The sequence below is a fragment of the Excalfactoria chinensis genome, chromosome 8 (assembly GCF_039878825.1).
Source record: "Excalfactoria chinensis isolate bCotChi1 chromosome 8, bCotChi1.hap2, whole genome shotgun sequence".
NCBI classification, from domain to species: Eukaryota; Metazoa; Chordata; class Aves; order Galliformes; family Phasianidae; genus Excalfactoria; species Excalfactoria chinensis.
Window position 1 is genome coordinate 13,121,224 of NC_092832.1, and position 20,046 is coordinate 13,141,269.

Below are 20,046 nucleotides of genomic sequence, written 5' to 3' on the forward strand. Positions count from 1 at the left end.
AGCCCCCACCCAAACCCCCAGGCAGGTTTGGCTGCAGACCCCTCCTCCTATGACACAGAGAGCAGTGCCCCGCCAGGCTTCAGACCCACTGTCCTGCTTCTATTCGGAGAACGCTCTTTACCTCAAAGCAGAAGTCCTGCCCGAGGATGCTGCTGTGAAGTGGCTTTACAAAGACCTTTTCTTCTGCCCCAAGGTCCAGGGCCTCCACTGCGCTGCCGGGGCTCAGCAGGGATTCATGGGAGCGGGACTCCTTCAGCTTCGGCAGCCCACGTGATCTGCAGAGCAAGGGGAGAGGAAACATTCGTTTTCTCACAATTACCAGCAGGCTTGGCAAGATCTCAGAGAAAGCTGCCAGTCGTTTAATCACAGCAACTTCCACAGTTAGCCTGTAAGCCTGATGACAAGTAACATTAGTCCAGTAACCCCTGACTCCAAAGGAAACATCCAGGGCACAAAGCCTGTTCCCACCCACCCGGCCATTGCTCCCACTGAGCGGTGCCAAACCCCTCTAAAAGATGCTGATTTTAGAGGTGACATTAGTGTCACGACCTTCTGCAGTAACCACAGGATGCTTTAGGCACAACCAGCATTTCTGCTTTTAAACATGACGTGCATACACGTTTTTCCTCCAGCTGGAACTCAGTCAAAGCAATGAGGGACATCACCCGTCCCAGCTTTGCATAGAGGAGCTGTTTACCTGGCAGGTCTCACTTTGTAAGGTGTTCAAGCTCATGTTGGTACCTACATCTGTTCACCTCTAAAGGTGCAGAATCATGAAATCATTAAGGCTGGAGAAAACCTCTCACATCCCCAAGTCCAACCCCGACCCAGCCCCAACGTGTCCACGTCCCTCAGTGCCACATCCCCACAGCTCTGTAACACCTCCAGGGATGGTGACCCATCCCGGGCAGCCCAAAAACACCGGAATCATGAAGGAGTCACAAAAAGCAACAAGCAGAGTTCAGCCAGGTGCTCTTATGAGCAAAATGAAGTGCTGAAGGTATTCTAGCAGATTCACATACAATAAGATGTATTGAACATGGAAGAACTCTGTTCCCATTTAATATATTAAAATGACCCAAATGCAGGCAGCAAAAAGCTTTCATCAGTGAGACATCACAAAGACACTGATTTCAAATGCAAAACAGCAGCACTGGTACAAATGCTTTGGCTGCACTGTGCACGCTTTGTTATAACAGGTTCCAGCAGCAGCTGTACCAACGCAAACCCAAAACCTCAGCCATGTATAATTGAACACTCGCTGCAGTTAAGGTAGGGCAAGTCTAAAATAAACACACCACAATACACCACTTTAATACCATCTCTGCAAAATCCTCTCTAATTTCTCCTCTCAAGAAAGCACTGCTGAGGTCACTTGGCTTCTATCCCTGCCCCAAACTCTCAGCAATTCCAGCCCTAGCCAAGTACTTTGGTGCATGATGCAGGGGAGCTGGCTGAGAGCCTGCAGCTACCACCAGCCTCAGCTCCTTGGACAGAAGGAAAGCATGCAGTGGTCACAAAGAGGGGAGAGGGGAAAAAAAGACAAAAAGAGCACCAAATAAAGGAGAAAGAATGAGATTTTGCAAATCCCTGCTCAGCAGAGGCTGCACTTGGAGGAAGACAAATCAAGCCCACCTACATGAAACAACTGTACAGCCACTTAGCAGTGCATCCCCAAAGCATAGCGGTGCCACATGTCAGAGTCCTCCGTTTCGAGCCCGGTTCCCTGGGCTACATCTCAGACAACAAATCCTGCTGGGAGAGGAAGGGAAGCCCAAATCCAGGAGGAGCTCCTCCTCAAGCCTCAGGTCCCGGATTTCTGATGAGCACTGTGTGCCAGGAGGATGTGCTGGGGCATGGAGAGCTGCCTTACCACTGTAAGCACTGCCCTCGCTGCACGCTGCCCCAGGGGTGCCACGAAGAGGCTCCCGGCACATGTTGCCATGGCACAGCTCTGTAAGGAGATTAGGGGAGGCTCGGGGAGCCTGCTCTGCTGATGTGGTGAAGGTCACCTTTCCAGACAGGACAAAGAGCTTCCTCTTCCCTTCCTACAATGAGTTCAATGAGACCTAGACAGTGAAGGACAGCAGGAAGGGTGAGGGATCTTCCAAAAACGCATCCAAGCAGCCCTTGCAGTCGGGGTGAGGGCTGAAGGAGGAACATGGCAGGCTGTACTCAGTGCCCCACATCCCACCCTGAGAGTTACACCTCCCAGGAGCATCTATTCTGCTCAACTTGTTGGCTTTGAACATGTGCTTTGTTGCAGAGCAGTTGCAGAAGGTTGGCTGCGTTGGCTCAGGCGCCAGCGGTGGAGGAATGCCGATCTGTTCAAGCAGCTCCTTGAAGCTACCATACTTAAATAGCTCATTAAACTGATTAAGTGCCTTAGAATTGGCACTTTGTCTTCCATGAACACCGCAGCAATGCTGGAAAGCTGTTGGTTAGAGGCAACCACATGCATTTAGGGACACAAATATACACGCTTGTAACCACCACAATTTATATTTCACCTATTGATAGATCTGCAATGCAAATCATTGATAGGTGCCTAAATCAGCAGCGTCCCAATCAATAAAGGGCATAATTACAGGGAAATAATAGCTCTGTGCTCCTTAAAAGCCACATCTGATGTTCTGAAGCCATCAGTAAGAGTGAAGGAGAATTGCTTGCAGGCTTCCCTTTTGCACAGGGGCAGAGTTAATAAGTCAAAGTCACCGACTGGTTTCCCGGTGCCAAGCAAAGGGGCAAGATTAACAGGATCTTTTCCCATATTAGTCAGGGAGCTGCTGGTAACACGAGTGCTGCTCGGAGACTCTGCTAAGAGAGAGGTAATCCCAGGGAAGCAGATTACTGTAAACAGGAAGATCACGCAAGCATGAGGTGGGGGGAAGGGTTGTTTGTCCAAATCTGTTTCTGCTAAACAGCTCCATTAACAGCCCAGATCCTGATTTACAATACAATTAACTTCAGGTGACAAAGTTCCCCGCGCTGTTTTTTCTCTTCACTATTGCACACAGCAAAGGATCACCAAAGATGCTGCACGACGTGGGAGCAAATAGTTAGCCACAGCACTGAAGCTTCTCACGTAGCAATTTTCCACAACTCCTTTCCAATGGGAAAAGCAGGTGGAAGAGATGCTTTTCAAGGACTGCTCTGAGCTCCTCACCTCGCTTCAGGTATTTTGGAGCACCAGTCATCAGAGCTGTGCAGACTCCTCCTAAATCAGAGCCCAGGTAATGCCCTGAAGCGCTGACTGAGCAGCAGCAAAAGGTCCCTCCAACAGCAGCACCACTGAGCCCCTCTCCGTGCACACAAATCCAGTTTTGCTGCTGCAGGAACACTTTGCTTGTAAACAGGGAGCTCAGCTCCTCCAGGCTTTGGTGTCAGCCTGTTAACAGACTGCATTCTACAGACGTGCAGGATAAAGGGTTAAACCCTAATTGCTCTCTGGTTATGAAGCTCTCCTGCTGATTTTGACCTATTTAAAAGCCAAACAAAAAAGCACAAAAGACTTTCAATTACCAGGCTTACCAGGGAGAGCACTACATTGCCTCAAAAACAAACGTGCGGTCATCAATAATACAGAAGATAGAAGTTGAAAACCAGAAAAAAAGAAGTATAGAAATAAAGCAAGGAGCTACCACGGAACAGAGTCCCACAATCTACGTTTCCATTCCCAACACAAACTGGTGTGAAGGCAAAGAATTCTGAAGCAAGTTTTTTGTTCAGCCCAAAGACCCGAAGCTGAATTCAGTACTTAACCCCTGGCAAAGCCACAGCAGCAGCTCTCTGCTCTGCTCAGCGCTGCTCTTGGGATCCCAGCTCTGCTGATCCGCACCCCAATGTTGGTAGCGTGGTCTGCAACAGGACGGCAGCGCAGCAGCAGCAGGCTCCGCATGCAGGCATTCATTCTGTTAACACACCACACCCTGCTTCGTTATCCTGCTGCCTATTAGCAAAACACCCCGCGACTTGGTCAACAATTCTACAAGTCCAACCAGTTTCATCATTGTCATTGTTTTTTAAGCCAGATGCCAGCAATTTATACTGCAGGAGCCTGCGGTGTGCTTGTACAGAGGGGATGGTGCAGCCTGCAGCAGGACAGGGCAATGGCTTCCAACAGACGAGCTGCCCTTGGGATGTTGCTCCGTTTTCACTTGGAAACAAACAGCTGCTCGAGGAACCAAAAAAACCGGCTGAAAGAAAGATGTCTCACTCCAAACAGGAGACGTCTCTCTGGAAACAAACCACTCCTCCCTCTTCCCTGTGCAGATAGGAAGAGATATGCTGAATGAATACGAGCTCTGACTGAGTCGAGCCTTAATAATGTATTGCATAATACAGATTTTATCCTCGAGTCTCAAGCGGAACAAAAATCACCCACCTTTATTTTTTGTTGAAAAGGGGGATTAAATTACAACAAACGCATATGAGAACGCAGGAACAGGAGGCAAAGAAGTGAGGAAAGAGAAGCACAACTCACCGAAAGTAGAAGAAGCCGTCGTTGGAGCAGCGGTACCGCTTCGCCATGAAGCCCAGAGCCATGGCTACCCACTGCCCTGCTGCCTGCCAGAGCCCATCCTGAAGGAGCGCAGAGCAGGACCTGCGCTCGGCCACTACCATCGGATAATGCCATAAAATGACTTTTAGTACATCAGGAGGGTTCCCACGTGGCACTAAATCCCAACAGGGCAAAACCCTCCCAGCTGTCTGCACAGCTTTGCCGCAGTCGCTCAGACCATATGCAGCTGGTCTCGGCAATCTCTGCTCCCTGTCTGGGCACCAAATGGAGGTGAGAGCCAGGGGTCCTTCTGGACACACTCTCCAGTTGCCCCAGCCGAAGACATTCATGTGGTCCCTCCTTAGAATTTTACTTTCCTTCAAGCTTTTCTACATATTACTGACAGAAACAACCTAAGAGAGAAACAAATGGGCTGGAGAGCCTAAAGAACATGGTGGGAACCAGGTAAGAAAGGCACTGAAGGGTGATTCATGGTGCCAGATGGTGCCAGAGAGCCCTGTGGCAACAGCTGCCGATAGCCCACCGAGATGCTGTGCCACCACACATCTAGAGAGCTTCATGCCAATCTGGCACTGCCACAACCAAGCAGAGTCCTTATGCTAGTGGCTTGTAAAGGCTAAACACGAGTTCTCAACAGGCAGAACACGGAGTAATAGAAACGGTGTGTGTTACAGAGGCTGCGCCTTCATGCACAACACTCAGCTACCAACAACAGTGGGCTCAATTCTGCAGGGACACCACAGTTTTCTCTTCCACCCCCCACCCACTAAGCTAGTTGAAGTTTAAAGCCCAGAAAAACAAAGTAGATTGGCCAACTGCTTTCTGCTGAAACGCCAAATCTGATTACGAAAATATCTGCAAGTTATCTCCAGCACTCCCTTACAACATTCCTGAATCCTTTCTACTTTAAATAGACTCTGAACAGACAGTATACATCCTCTGTCACCATCTGCAGTGTTACACCATCCCAAACGTGCACCACAATCTTCCTTCTTTCAGCTTTCTGCAGGTACTTACCTATAAGCATCTCCTGCTTCTGAGCAGAACCCAAACACCTCAGAAGAATGAGAAAAACAACGTGCCAGCAGCCTCTGCTCCCTTCCAACCTTTTGGAGTTTTAATATATAAAGCTACATAATACTTCCTTTGAAGCCAGGGCTCTGTATTTGTCAGAGCAAGAAAAAGGTAGATGCTATCAGTCCATCTAGCCTTGAAAGTCAGCACGGCACCATGACATCACCCAGCACTGCTGGCTCCAAGTGGGAAAGGGCTGACTCACTGGGGCAGCCATGGGACATTTTCAGAGCAACAGATCAAGCCTCACGCAGAAAGCAAGCAGAGCAGGAGGTGGGAAAAGGGCAATTCCCTCTTGTGAGTTCAGAGCCAGCTGCTGTGTGCTACCTTCTTTCATGCGTACACAGGTGTAGCTGACTTGTTCCTTTGGAAAGTTCCCAAATAAGAGCATCATTCTAAAGGTTTATCAATCTTTTATGGCTTCCTTCTTCCCTCCAGCTCATCTCCTCCCAGTATACTAATCTGTTCCTCATCTCAGGGAGTTTTTAAGTTGTTTTTCCTGCTGGTCTGTTCACCAATTGCATTTTTCAGGCAGCTGCCAATGAGATGGTGAAAGGGATACCAGGGAAGGCAGACACTGTTGCCAAGTTTCACTTGGAAACGATTTTCCTTTATTTGTGAAGATTTTATTTGTAAAACTAGAAACAATATCAGAAAAGCTCCAGCCATGTTCTTCCAAAGTTGCTACGTTCCATTTGTGTACTGATTAGACCACAAATGCAAAGAGAACTCCACAAAGCTCTCAATCTTTTCAACCACAGGTAGCCACAAGGTTGAGTGGTGCTGTGGCATTTTCCATCCAAGAATAACTTATCAGCAGTTCATGAACCCCACCTGTATCACCACGCTTCACAAACATACAGCCACTGTCATTGGTGCAAAGGTCATCTCCAAATAAACATCTCAGCTTGCTTTCTGCGTAGCCTGGCAACTCTCAGATGAATCCCTTTCCCCCAAGCTCTGCCCTCTCTTCACTTCAGCTCATGTATCTCTGGAAGGAAGAGGACTGCATGGACTCATTATCAGAAATGATTACTTCCATTAGTAGCAAGCAATGGTATCAAGGCACAGAACACTCAGAACACAGATAGAGTTCCATCTCCAGTGCGGAGATGCTGCTCAATGTAGGACGCCAGAGCAGAACCATGGCAGGATGAAAAGTGCAACCCCTAGCTTGCCCCTGTCCTGCATCCTGAGGTTTTCCAAAGCTCTGTTGCCCAAACTTGTGCACGGACTCTGCCACTCAAACTTCTCAGTTCTGCTGGCTCCTCCTTGTTAAATCCATACCTAGGAGGGTTGATGTGACTGGCTATGCCTAACGCCATCACTACACAGTGCATGATCTCCAGTGGTTCCTTCCAAACCCTGTGATTCTGTGATGTGATGCTACTGAAACAGCCAGAGGGTTTAGGTGACACAACTCATGCCCACAACAGCAAGGAGTGAACTGGTATGAAAGAGAAGGTGGCTTTTTCTTCAAGTAGTAGGTATTAATTATAGCTACATTTATTGGCTTTCCCAAAATGACAGCATTTCCCTTACAGTACAACAGAAAGCATCATCAGTCCACGCTTAGTGTGAGAACCAAGCGAGGGAAAGATAAATACATTTGTTATGGCAAAAACATTTCTGCATTACAAAACACCAAGCCAACAACAGTAAAAATAACAGGTACTTTTATCAGAGGGTGGTTTATTTCACATGCTTTTGTTCACTAAGTTGCTTTTTATAGCAAAGCTGCAACTCCCTGAAAATAGGCAGTTACGCAACAAACCAAAAAGCCACCCACCACAAACTGGACTTCAAACAGAAGAGGTGGACGTCGCCATGACTGAGGAGCAACAACAGCCTGTTCTGTAAGTCACGGAGGTAACAAGACCCCTAACACCTGAAGCCTTGCTATCTCCATGATTTTATGGTGCTGCCTTTCAGCTGGGGAGGATAGGGCCATTGATTGAAGCAGCACAGCATGACAGATGCAACTAATGAGTTCAGCTCAGCTACAGGAGAAGGGAAAATGCACTAAACAGCGTAAAATTGGAGAAGCCTGTCATGGCCTTAAGTACAGGGCAACTTATTTTGCACTCATTCTAGTTCTCCTGCTGGGTTGCTGTGAAATATAACACACAGCAACGTTTAATGAAGACAATCAAGACACTTTATAAGTAGTTAGAGAAAAAAAATGCATAAGATGAACATTTGCTTGCCTCACATATGATCCACTCAAGCCTGAACCAGCAGACAGAAGCAAAACAAGCAGAATATACCAAGATGGACAACAGTTACCAGGTTTCCCAGTTTTCTGCATAACAGACCATCTGTTCCCTGCAGGACTCTGCACTGCAGCAGCTACAGCATCTCCTGACATTAGCAAGGACTTTTAATGTACCTGAACTGCACCGCACATCCCTGGACTCTGCCTGTGCTAGCTGAACTGATCTGCTTGCACCAGCACAATCCTCACTCTGGCCACTGCACTGATCTGCGGACCAGCGCCACATGGATCAAAGCAAGGTTCTATAAGAGCCAATCAATCCAATGGTATTGTATCATGAAATTTCAAGTCTGCACTTTCCTGAGGATGGATGCAGATGAAGGTATTTGAGTTTAGATGCTTAAACTGAACTTTGCTTTTTGTCAGCTGTCAACTGCAGTAAAAGATTTCAGTCCTATGTGAATGATACATCATAGAATCACAGATACATTGTATAGTAAATAAGAAAAACAACCTCTAACATACCATTCAGCCCCATTCATGGGAGATGCACTGACCCTTACCTGTCATCAGCATTACGGAGGGATGGGAGGCGGAAACTTGTGTTCCTGTCCAGCTTTGACTGACTCTTTGTCCTCTTGATGGACCCTTTCAGACGTTTACTGAAGAAGCCCTGGAATGAGAAGTCATACAAGTGAGATGCCAGTAATAAATCAATCACTGCACCATCACCCAGTCTGAACGTGGCAGAAATTCCTGCTGATTGTGGGGAATGTGCTGCATTGGGATTCCTCTGGGCAGGAAGAAAGGTGGGACTATGTTATTAATGACAGTTCCCATATGTGACGGCTTCAAATTGCAATAATTAGCACTTCTCGTGCTGCAGGTGCATTTCAATGAATTACAGCTACCATACAAAAGACCAAAAGGCTCCTATATCTCTTTGAATTACTTTATGCAACATGCAGAGACATATCCTGTCAAAATATTTCCAGGAGCTGCAAGCATGCATGCACATACATTCTTTGGCACAATCAAAGCAAATATGAAGTTTCTTAGTCCATGGGATTAAGCAGCATTTCTCTGGCTGAGTCCATCCTGCTCCTTCACAGAACAGCTGCACAGAGCGCTGCTGTCAGGAGCTAGACCAAATGCATGCAAGTGAAACCATGTTTGTTAAGAACCTTATAAGGCCAGCTGATAGAATTTGCTCAAAATGGATTTTCTTTTGGTGGATTGACCCAGCAGATCTCCAGCCTTGTAAAAGTCTACTGACAGCAACTGCCAGCTGGAGCCAGCCCTTCATCCCGCCCTCGATGTTTCTCTAGGCTAGAAGTCAAGCACAGCTACTTCTAAACACAGTTTGTAAGGCAAACCCTTCAGCTGCATTTGGGGCGGGTGACAGATGTTGCCCACAGCTGCCTGCTGTAATACAGAGCTCAGCAAACTGGAGACAGACAAGGTCTTCTGTTCCTCCCTACGCAGAAAACACCGACAAAGCAAGAGTGTTTTATTGGCTGCAGGTGACTTGACCAGATGGAAGCATCCAACTCGCTCATTTTACAGACTTGTACAAATTAGGCCAACACAACACAAGGAAACATTATCTGCAATCTCTTAGTCTGAAAAATCTCTTTCACCTCTTCAGGAAGAAAAAGAGGTTTGTTGATGGCATCCAAAGGAGGGGGCTGCTACCCTGTTCTAATCAGAGCTGCCAGATTAATTGCTGGAGGACAAAGTTGCTTCCAAATGGCAAAGCCAGCGTTTGGCCAGGTTCATCTACAGGCAGCTCCAAATCAATTTTCCAATTCTGTTTTTGCCGTTATGTTCCCATGCTTTCAGTGCTTCTTCTAACAAATAAATAAATGAAATCTATCCTCTTCCTTTTAAACATGCACATCCTTCCTCAACCCCCACTGCCTTTCCTCATTCTGTTATGCTTGGGCCTTTTACAGTTTTCCCTTCTTCCACTCCTATAACCTAATCCCAATATCATCGTACACCTGTGCCCTACACAGAGGCTGATGGGCAAGTTGCACGAGTTCTCCATCTCCTCGCACTCCTTCTTAACACTGCTTCATTAGATTTGGAGGGTGATATATTACTAAAACCTCATCCATGCCCGAAGCTGGCTGGATACCAAGCACACGCAGATCGTCCTCTCCTAAATATTGTGTAGTGAACAACCTGCTCGCTCACACCACAGCCCACGGGCAGTTCAGAGAAATACGGCTGCCACATGGCCTATGGGACGATACCACGTGGGACAAGGGAAGGAGGAGTGTTTTTTTATGCATCTAGACATAGTGCTGCATTTAAGGCTGCCCTTCAGTTGGTGAGGCTTGCCAGCCAGGAGGCTCCTGAGGGATGAAAGCTGCTATTTCTACAGCAACAGAAAATAAAGTGTAAAAGAAAAGGCCTTGATACCAAGACACAAAAAAAAAAAAACAACAACCACCCCAAAAAACCTGAAGAAAAAAAAAAAGTAAATATCCCAGAAACAAAAAACAACCTAGTGTGCTGGGAGAGAAGGCACTGCCAGAAAGGAGAAAGTGTTATTAGCTGAGTATGCCACTCAAACCCTACCCATGTTCCTGCACTTTTCTTGGTCCTGGAATTGAAAAGTGCCTTTGAAAAAAACCTGTAATCAATAGATGCTCTTGTGCTTCTCTTGGGGCCATTGCTGGAATTCAAGTAGAAGATGTAAAGCACTTTCAAAGGCACTTTCATATATTCTGACCTCTCAGCACAAAAGGTAACAAACCCAGCTACAGGGATTCGGATCTGGTGGACTCTGGCTTCGTTCCAGTACCTCTTAGGCTACTCAGATTGCAAACACGAAATAAAATGGTTTTCTCCCCTTAAGGACAAACAAGACAAAGCTGACCCCGTTCAGCAGGGGTGAAAAAGGATTTGGACTGAATCGCTCCAAATCCCACTCAGAGAGGGACCGTGAAGATTCATTTCTGTGCGCATGCACAACTGCAAATTGGCATTGCTATTACATTAGTGAAACAAGTACCGGGTTTAATTGAACATCATCTGTTCCTTAATAGATGATCCCTTATCTCTGGTTGAACAGAGCACACACACACAAAAAAATAAAGATAAAATAAAGGGTGAGAATAGACTTGATAATAAAAACTAATCAAACAAAGTGCCTGCCTACCGGGGAGCCTCAAAACGCAGCGTCTGGAATACCTGTTCTCTGCACCTTGCTGGCAGTGCTTACAGATGGACAACCTGGGAGCAGCACAAAGAATTCACGTGCCAGGTCTGAGCAGAGCTTTTCAGCTTCCATTTGCCAAGGGAAATCCTTTTAAATGCTGACTACAGTTATGAAAGGTATGCGGAGATGCAAAACGAATCTGTAACAAACACTGACTAAGTGAAGAAAAAGTTTATCTTTCTTTCTGCCAACTTTAATATAGTTCATACTGTCAAAAAACAACGCATCAAAGCCTTACTTCCTATCCTACTGACTGGATATTTGTCTTAAATGCTTACTTCAACACCAAATACTAATGCTTGGTTCTTATACCTCAGTGCAACGATGCCTGAGAAAAGAGATATGATGGTTGTCATCTAACAGGACAAAGCTCAGGGCAAATCTGTCCCAGAGCCATGGGTTTAGGGGAAGAGAGATGGAAAAGGGACACAGTAGAAAAGCACTGGTTCTCCGTTTCAGAGAGAGCAGACAATGCATAATAAATAATGGATCTCTTTGTCGTTACAAAAGTCAAAGGTTAATTCACCCAGGAACCGATAGAAAAAAATAAAGATAACTATAATAGGAATTATCAATCAATAAAACACAACGTTATTAGCAGAACTTTCAAAGCAGAGAAGCCAGAGTGAAATGGGTGATGATAAGGAAGGTCCTACATAGTGTGCTGTGAGCACTGCTACCTGCGCTGTGCATTTCTGGAGGCAAACACATTGTCTTTTGGAAGCTTGCAATATGTCTTGAACATTTATGTTTCTCGATGAGCAGCACTAATGCATTATTAATAACAGCAGGTGGGCAACTTCATTTCCAGAGCAGCAAGACTTGTCCTCTCGGAGGGGAAGGATTGGATGAGTTACAAAGATAACACTCTGATGGCTCCGGACGGCAGCAGAACCACCTCCCAACTGCTGCTCATTATGAAGCACCTCATTTCTTAAAGTTGCTCACAAGCAGCAACCAAGAAAAAAAATAAATAGAGCCAAGTGAAAATGCTCTCAGGTGCCAGGGATGCTGCAAGGCTCTGACAGGTGGGGGAAGAGTGCCAGATCATAAAATGGGCACATAAACTAGCAGGGTGCTCCAAGGATTAGGAGCGAACGTGATGCTGATGAAGCTTACTTCCTACCTCCTGCAGAGCAAAGAAACATGTAACTAGCAAAGGTTTGCTTATGAACCCATTATCAGCACCTCTGAAAAAGCTCTGGGCCGCTCCTGTAGTGGGAAAGCAGATGGAACCCACTGCACATCCACCTGTGTGGTAATAGAAAGGGCAAGGTGGTGTCTTGGGACACCCCAAAGCCTGTCCATCAGCTGGAAGCATGCTATGAAGAGGTGCTTCCTGCACAGGCAGAGGACACTGAAAACTGCTGGGATGCATGAAGGATAAACAAAGCAAAATAAAGTGGTATTACGTAAATGTGCCGCTGCTTCCACACTAATGCACTGTTCTTCTCTGATCTTCTCATCTCCGCAGCAAAACCGGAACAAAACTGAACTCCAGAAGTGAAAACTGATTACAGGCAGACAAGAGGAGGATTTAGCAAAGATGTATTTTAAAGACTGATTATTCATTTTGGAAATAAAAGGAAGAAGGGATTAGAGATGTATCAAACAAATAGAATGGAAATTAAGTAAGCCCCTTGTGCGGTCCGTTACATAACAAAACCGAGGGGCATCTCCGCATGAGAGGCAGCAAATGTGAGTGATTGTCAGGAGACCTTTCCTAATGCTATCCATAAATCAGCTGGCAGAATTCTCTTCCACAAGATATTATACAGACACATTTTTCAGCAAGATTAAAAAAGGATTACGTGTTTATATAAGGAAGAACAACATATGTAGCTGCATTAGTCAGGTTTAAAAATAACAGGAGTGAGCAATTATCATGCTCCAGGACACAAGCTGATCAACAGCAAGGATCAGGAAGATATTTTTCCCCTGATGGGACAGCACTGCAGATTTGGCCAGATAACAGCTCCAGCTCTCCAATGAAAAACTGCCTCCTGCCACAGGAGGGATGCAGAATGGGATGAGACAGTCGCAAGAAAAGGAAAGGAATGGAAACAGAGCATGGAGAGGGATACCTTGATAATGTATCTTTTAATGATGAGTATCTGAAGGTTCCACGTGGTCTGCGTAATATGCAGTCAAAAAGTACTGAAGGAATCACATTTCCAAGAGCTGGGGATCATGCTGAAAAATTCATGAAGAAACAAGAGCTGCCACATAGCTGGGCAGGGCTACAGCCTGCAATCCAGGCAGGCATCCCACATGGGGCAGCCTTCAGACACGCGACACCAGCATGGGAGAAGATCACCCTTGAAAACCAATATGCAGGGAGGGAGGGAATATCCAGCCTGCCCCGGCAGGACGCAAGGGGCTGCATTTTGTGGTCCTTATGCAAGGAAGGAGGCAAAAATTCCTGTGAGCTGGACTCTTCCTGCTTGGCATCCCGCCTGTAAGCAGCCCAGCAATCCAGAAAACCTTCAGATAACACAGCAGCCGTAGCAATTAGGAAAATTAATGGAAGCGAGCTTGGTCAAAGCTAGTAACACAAACCTGAGAGCTGGCTGCAGGAATATCTACAAAGAGCAATTATGACAAATGATAAGGTATCAAGGTGGAAGGAACACTCCGATGGGATGTGGTGGGGATAGCGGCACATTGCTTCTGTTTAACATCTTTGTTAATGATCTGGAAGAAAAGTTAAACAGCGCATTAATTATGCTGAGCTGTATTAAATTAGGAGGTGAAGCAAGGGCCAGCAAGGACACAGAAATAACACAAGGGGTTGTGAGCAATTAGAAGCTGATAACACACATCCCTGTGAACTTCAGCTGAAGAACTGCCTGAGTCAATGGGAGGGTATTTAAAATGGAAAAGCAGCAAGAAAGGTGATAAAAGGGCCAGAAAGGCTGATTTGCAGAGAATGCTTTCATTAAAGTGTGTGTAACTTGGCTAGGCCGTGATTTAGAGGTGAAGAACAGAATGAATGAGTTGGTACGCATTCAAGCACAGATAAACCAAGGACAGACTGGGATGTGACCAGGTGTTAAAGGTTCCACTTTCATAGTGCCCTACACTAATCGCGGGGGAATTGGATGAAGTCAGGTTTACATCCAATGCTCCTGCAGCTGAGTTCCACCAGACGGTATCCCAGGCTGGATCTGCTACTGTTAGACTCAGCCTGAACAGTCTGAAGTTACAAACAAATCTGCCTTGGCAGAAGGATGCTGTGAAGGCTGCGGAGCCTCTGAAGGGCCTTTATCCCAGAATAAAGGCACAGATGAGAACCTGATGAGCATCCTGGGGATGGCCAAACTTCCATTTTTTCCCTTGAAGACACAGACCTGTGGAATAACGGCCAGCAAACCTAAAGCATCATATCAGGCAGGAGATTAAAGCAGCTTTAAACAAATGTGCTATTGTGAGGAAAGACAGAGCGAGCGCAGGAAGGAGAAATGTTAATCTTACAACAGGGAGGACAGCTCTGAGCAGCTTTTTCATGAAGGATGCTGAGATGCCTCACATTAATGTAAATCAGCAGCCCCAGCTCTGCATTGGTGCTGTCGCGGAATTAAAAATATGCACTTGTAGGCCATCAAGTCACACGGCCAGGGAAGATCGCTTGTCTTAACCTGGCAGCATGACGGCAGCGGAGCAGCGCTTGGGAGAAGCAACAATCTTGCTGACTGCATAAAAGATGAGGCTGGGCAGCCGTGAGATCTCATCAGGCTTTGACCTTCACTTAGGCTGGCTGCATTGTCTTCTGTTCCATTTAGCAGTACTCTTAAAAAGCAAAGAGGCTGCATTCCTATAGATCCAATTATACTCTCGACCGAAAGCAAACCAAGGAAGGCAAGCAGTAAGGATCAGTCTTCCCATCACATTCACACAGGATTCCTATAAAAATCATTTTATTTACTTCACAGACTGTGGTTTTTTGTCCCTTGTTTTTTGTTTTGTTGTTGTTTTTGTTTTTTGTTTTTTTTTTAAACTAATAACCATAAATGATACATTGTTTGCAGTAACAATTCACTAACAACCATATCCAAAAAAGCCAAACTAGATGGTGTGCCACAAGCCTGAAGAACAGTCCACTGACAGCCCCTCCACCCTACCACACCAGGAGGTCTGAAACCATCCAGCCCAATGGCAGAGCAATGTGAGAACACAGCCCGGCAGTGCAACAGTAGGGAACGGGATGCACTGAGACTGAGACACTGCCAGGACATGTAGTGCGTGGGAAGGGAAAAGCTGGTTTCTCGCCCACCTATGCGTCATGGTGCCTACTTTGAGCCAGTTCCGTCTGTCTTCCTATTTGCTCAATCAAGTAATATCCATTATTAAAAATATGACTTTTCCTATATACGAATCTCTATAAACAGCACACAGCTGTCTGAATGTGAGAGCATGCGTACACACTTCCCCTCTCCATCTTCTTTCCTTACATGGCATTCCCTCCTGTACCAATACTCCGCACAGACACAGTGGAACCTGCCACGTGGCACTTAGCACAACCGAACCCAGATAGAGACCAATGTCACTGCAGGGGATGATGTTTGGGGAAGTAGGGAAGAAAGGGGAAGGAGAAGCAATGGGAGCTCCCACCTCTGTATGTGTTGCATAGTGTCAGCAGGGACCACTGTGCATCCCTAGGTGAAATGGAACCAGAAAAAGCACATTCTTATGTTGATCCATGAGTGATTGGTCCTGAGGGTGGGTACCAAGTGTAAATATACCTCTTCTCCTCCAATGCACATGGAAGAGGTCGGAAGGCAAATTTCCTGAGCTTTACACGTCAGCTCCTTGAAATAAATCCTTCATTGACCACTGCCACTGAAGACATTAAAATAAATGTCTCGTCAAGGAAACGTTTGCTTAAAGGCCATTACGCTGTTCTGAATCCAAATTCCAGATGCCAAACAAATGCCAATTAGCAGCATTAAAAAAACAGATGTCTCGTTCTGAGGGAGTATCACAGCCTGGCATTCGAAGGGAAAAAATGGCACAGAGTATGCTGGAAGCCACTGCCCGACTGAGAAGATAGATTTAAATAGCTTTACTGATATGCAAACTTAAAAAGCTGTAAAAGCAACTTATTATGGAAGTCTCAGCATAATTCTTCATCACTATGGATGAAGGTTAAGCTGTCCCCTGCCTTAAGCTGCTTTCTGTGAGGAAGCTTTAGCATGGAGAAGAAGAGGTACGGCACAGAGTCAGGTCTACAGACAGAACTGAAACAGCACTACCCTGCAGCTGCTTGCAGCCCTCCAACCCACAGAGCAAGTGTCAGCAATTGGAGAAACAAAACAGCAGCTTCTGGTGTTATTCATTTCCTTTTTGCATATGACAAACCCCTGCCAAGCACAGAGGACACCTTGCACAAGCCCTTTTAAAGCCATTACAGGTCCCACTTCCATCCTTCACTCAAAGCTCTTCCCAGCCCACCAATCAGAGACTTCCACGAGGTGTTCAAATGCCCTCCCTGCTTCTGAGAGCTGGGGAGTCTGGAAGGCAACAACCAAAGAAACACAAGTCCTCCTCTCCTGTGCTGTCATCCACTCAATAGGGTTAATGGGTATATTATTTCTGTAGCTTTGATTTGAGCTCATCTGTATTCTTAAGCAACCTGACTTCTGATTGCAGCTTGCTCTTTTAAGCAGATCCGGAGTTGGCATGTTTTAAAAGAGTGTGATCTCAGCCCCCACCTGCACCACAACCTGCCAAGGAGTAACAACACGTAAATGGACCATTCGGAACAAAACCTACAAAGTCAGAAGCTTTGTCCCTGTGAGAAGGACGGCAGGATGCATTATGCTGCTGGGTATACAGGTGGCCAGACAGACAAAGCAGCTACATGTGGCACAAAGAGCTTCTAGATGTCTCCTGGTTTATGCCCAAGAAATGCAGCCATGTGCCACTACCTCACCCGTTTGCCAGAGTCCTAAATAGCACAATAAACCAATGGGGAAAATGAGGAACATTTTGCAAAGTTCTTATTTAGAAAGGAAGCGGGAACTAAGAAACATTACTTTAAGATTGGATTAATGTTAAAGAATAAGCAAAAAATGGGAACAAGGAGGAAAAAAAAAAAAGAGAGAAACAGTTCAGATAGTCACCAAACACTCTGGTTATGCAGCTTGCAGTTAGGTAAAGACTCCAACCACAGCACATGGCAATAACTTATACATGAAGACAAAGATGACAGAATTTCTTATGAACAAAGAAGGAAACAGCCAGGCTTTGCCTCCAAGTTCATAAGTCCTCCTGTGTGGACCATGGGATTGGAATGAAATTCTTAGAACCTAAGATAATAGACTTGTGATAGCTTCACATGTAACTACACTGAGGCCCTTTCTGCCTCAAGAAGCACTGCCCAGAAAAGAGATCACTGAAGTGATGGGTAGTTCTTAGCATCTCAGAACAGCTGAACTGGGAAGGCACCTCTACAGACTGTCTGTTCCAAGCCCCCTTCTTAGAGCTTAACTCAAGCAAGAGCACCGTGTGTCCAGTTAGGTTTTGAATAAGTCTTTGAGGAAGAAGACTTCAGAATCTCATTGGACGGGTAACCTGTTGCAGTGTGTGACCATCCTCATAGTAAAAAAAGATTTTTCTTACAATTAAGTGAAATTCCTTGTATTTCACGTTGTACTCATCACCCCTTCTCTGAACAGCCTGGGTCTGTTTCCTTTACCCCCTGCCATCAGGTACCTGCACACAGTGTGAAGATTTCCCCCCAAACCTTTTCTCCTCCAGGGTAAACAATGTGTTCTGTTTCATCTGTTAATTCAGTTATTTTTTTTGCTAGATTAAAATGTGACGCTCAGTTCTTCTGTAGATATTGGAAATTACAATTACAATCCAACAAGAAAGCCTCTACAAAAGAAATATCCTTCACAATAGGAAACCAAACATTGGAGCAGGCTGCCCAGCAAGGCATCCAACTTGCATCCTTGGGGGCTTTCCAAACCTGCCTGCAGAACACCCTCAGCAACCTGATGTAAATCTGTCGAGCTCTGCGGAGGGAACTGGATCAGAGAGTTCCAGAAGTCCCTTCCAATTGGTATCATTCAATGACTCTAAAAAGGAACCAAGCGTGGACATCCAGCATATTCACCACCCATTGACAGAAGTCAGGAAGAGCTACGGAACAGCCCTTTGCAGTATTACCTTTCTTAATTCCAATAAATCCTGACATATGTTCTGTACCCTCTGATCAGTCTTAACCCTTTTATAATTTAAATAGCCCTCATCAAATTCACAGCTGATGTTTCTAATTCCCATTTCCATTTTTAAAGATGACACAACATACAAGTTAGATATAAGCGTTGGGTTTTGATTAAGGCAGGCTAAGAAACGTGCTTAATGGGGATGTTATCTAAAACAAGGCAAGAACGTATACATTGAGGCATAGAAATGGGACCCACGTCCATAGAGAATATAAGCAAAACCAGAGTTCTCTACGTAACTTATTTCCACAGGTTTTAAAAGAGACAGATTTCTTGCAAAAAAAAAAAGAGAGAGATTGAAAACATACATAACATTCAAGTTGGATGTTTAAATCACGAGAACCTATTGTTGAAGGCTTACTGAGCCTCTCATTTTAACTTGAGGCATTTGCCCTCGGTCTGATAATAAAAAAAGCTTTTGTGTTGTTGGCTAAACTGACCACAGGCTGACACTGGCAAGAACATCCACACCAGCTGAAAACGTTTCATGCAGACTCTCAGCCAACTGAACTCGCAACAAAAGCTGAAGAGATAAAGAGCAATTAAGGCACCTGCAGAGATTTCACCTGCTCCCAAGTAAACTATAAAGCCGTTTTGGTTTTGTATGTAGCTCACTGACCTGAGGGTAAAACAACACACTATTGCCTACCTAAAGGAACTTTCTGCCTAATCAAATACGGAATGCAATCCCTGGCAGCAGTTACACAGGTATTTATATAGCTTGCTGCCCACACTGAGATTGATGTTCTGTATTTCCAGCGTTAGATCAATCCAACAAGAAGCAACAAACTATAGATGTACCAGAAATCTCACCGGTATTTCACAAGACATACCAACACTTCTTGCTCTACCAAAAGTAACTAATTACTCATTTTTCAGATCCCACTGTTGATATTTGAATCTCCTCCTATTCATTGAGCACAATTCCCCCCGTGCAGGAAGGGCACACTTACCGATACTTTGAAAGGAGAGGTATTTGCAGCATCCATGGAGTTGGTTTTCTCAGACGTGCTGGTCCCGGAGATGCTCCGTCTGCGAGGAGATCTCTCTGCTGGGACCTCTAAGGAGGAAAAGAAAAAGGAGGTGAATGAGTGCAGGGGGTGGGGATCAGTCGGGTTCTGTGCCTCAGCAAAGTTTCAAGTGCACGCTGGGCTGCTGAATTACACTCACCTAGTTTTTATGTCTTATTTACCTCCTACATTACAACGGCATTTCCACTGACAGATTCAGGGTTGTGAATCTGACTTGATTGGAGGCAAGAGGCAATAAAAGCGCTGGTGAAGATCAATACCCACACATACATCGCTGTTTCTGAGATGCTAACCAGAAAAGACAAAATTCCCCTTTTTTCTTTTTTTTTTAACATAAGCGATGCAGTCATCAGCTGACAACTAAGATCGAGACACCAGGAAATTCAGTGCTAGTCACAGCTTGGACAAAGGTCAAAGTTTGGTCTCCTGTGATCACACAACTTGCCAGGGCCATACAACCACCATCAGAAGACGCATAGCTGCCTGGGCAACACGGCTTATATCTCTGCAGATATAAAGAAATAGGTCAACTTCTCATTCTAGCAATATGACCTTACTAAGATACGACTTCAGCATCCTAAATCCACGCAGGCTGAGATCTGATGAGCACAAATACTCATTAAAAAACATACACTTGTATCTGATTCTATTGGCTCACAAAGTATATATACACTACCGACAAAATGTCACAAACAAAGGCACACATACCATGTTATGTGGGTTTCGATATTTAGCGAGATGCA

At 45.5% G+C, this 20,046-nt stretch overlaps 1 protein-coding gene across 14 annotated transcripts in view; it reads right to left on the minus strand.

Moving 5' to 3' along the window:
* RASAL2 (RAS protein activator like 2) overlaps positions 1 to 20,046 on the minus strand; it is a 150,650-nt gene that overhangs the window by 26,765 nt on the left and 103,839 nt on the right. For all 14 annotated transcript variants that reach the window (XM_072342611.1, XM_072342610.1, XM_072342613.1 and 11 more), the window contains 3 exons: positions 19,226 to 19,332; positions 8,375 to 8,484; positions 122 to 275 (listed from right to left, as the gene is read on the minus strand). In XM_072342611.1, the coding sequence (XP_072198712.1) occupies positions 122 to 275; positions 8,375 to 8,484; positions 19,226 to 19,332 (371 nt within the window). The remainder of the gene's footprint in view (positions 1 to 121; positions 276 to 8,374; positions 8,485 to 19,225; positions 19,333 to 20,046) is intronic.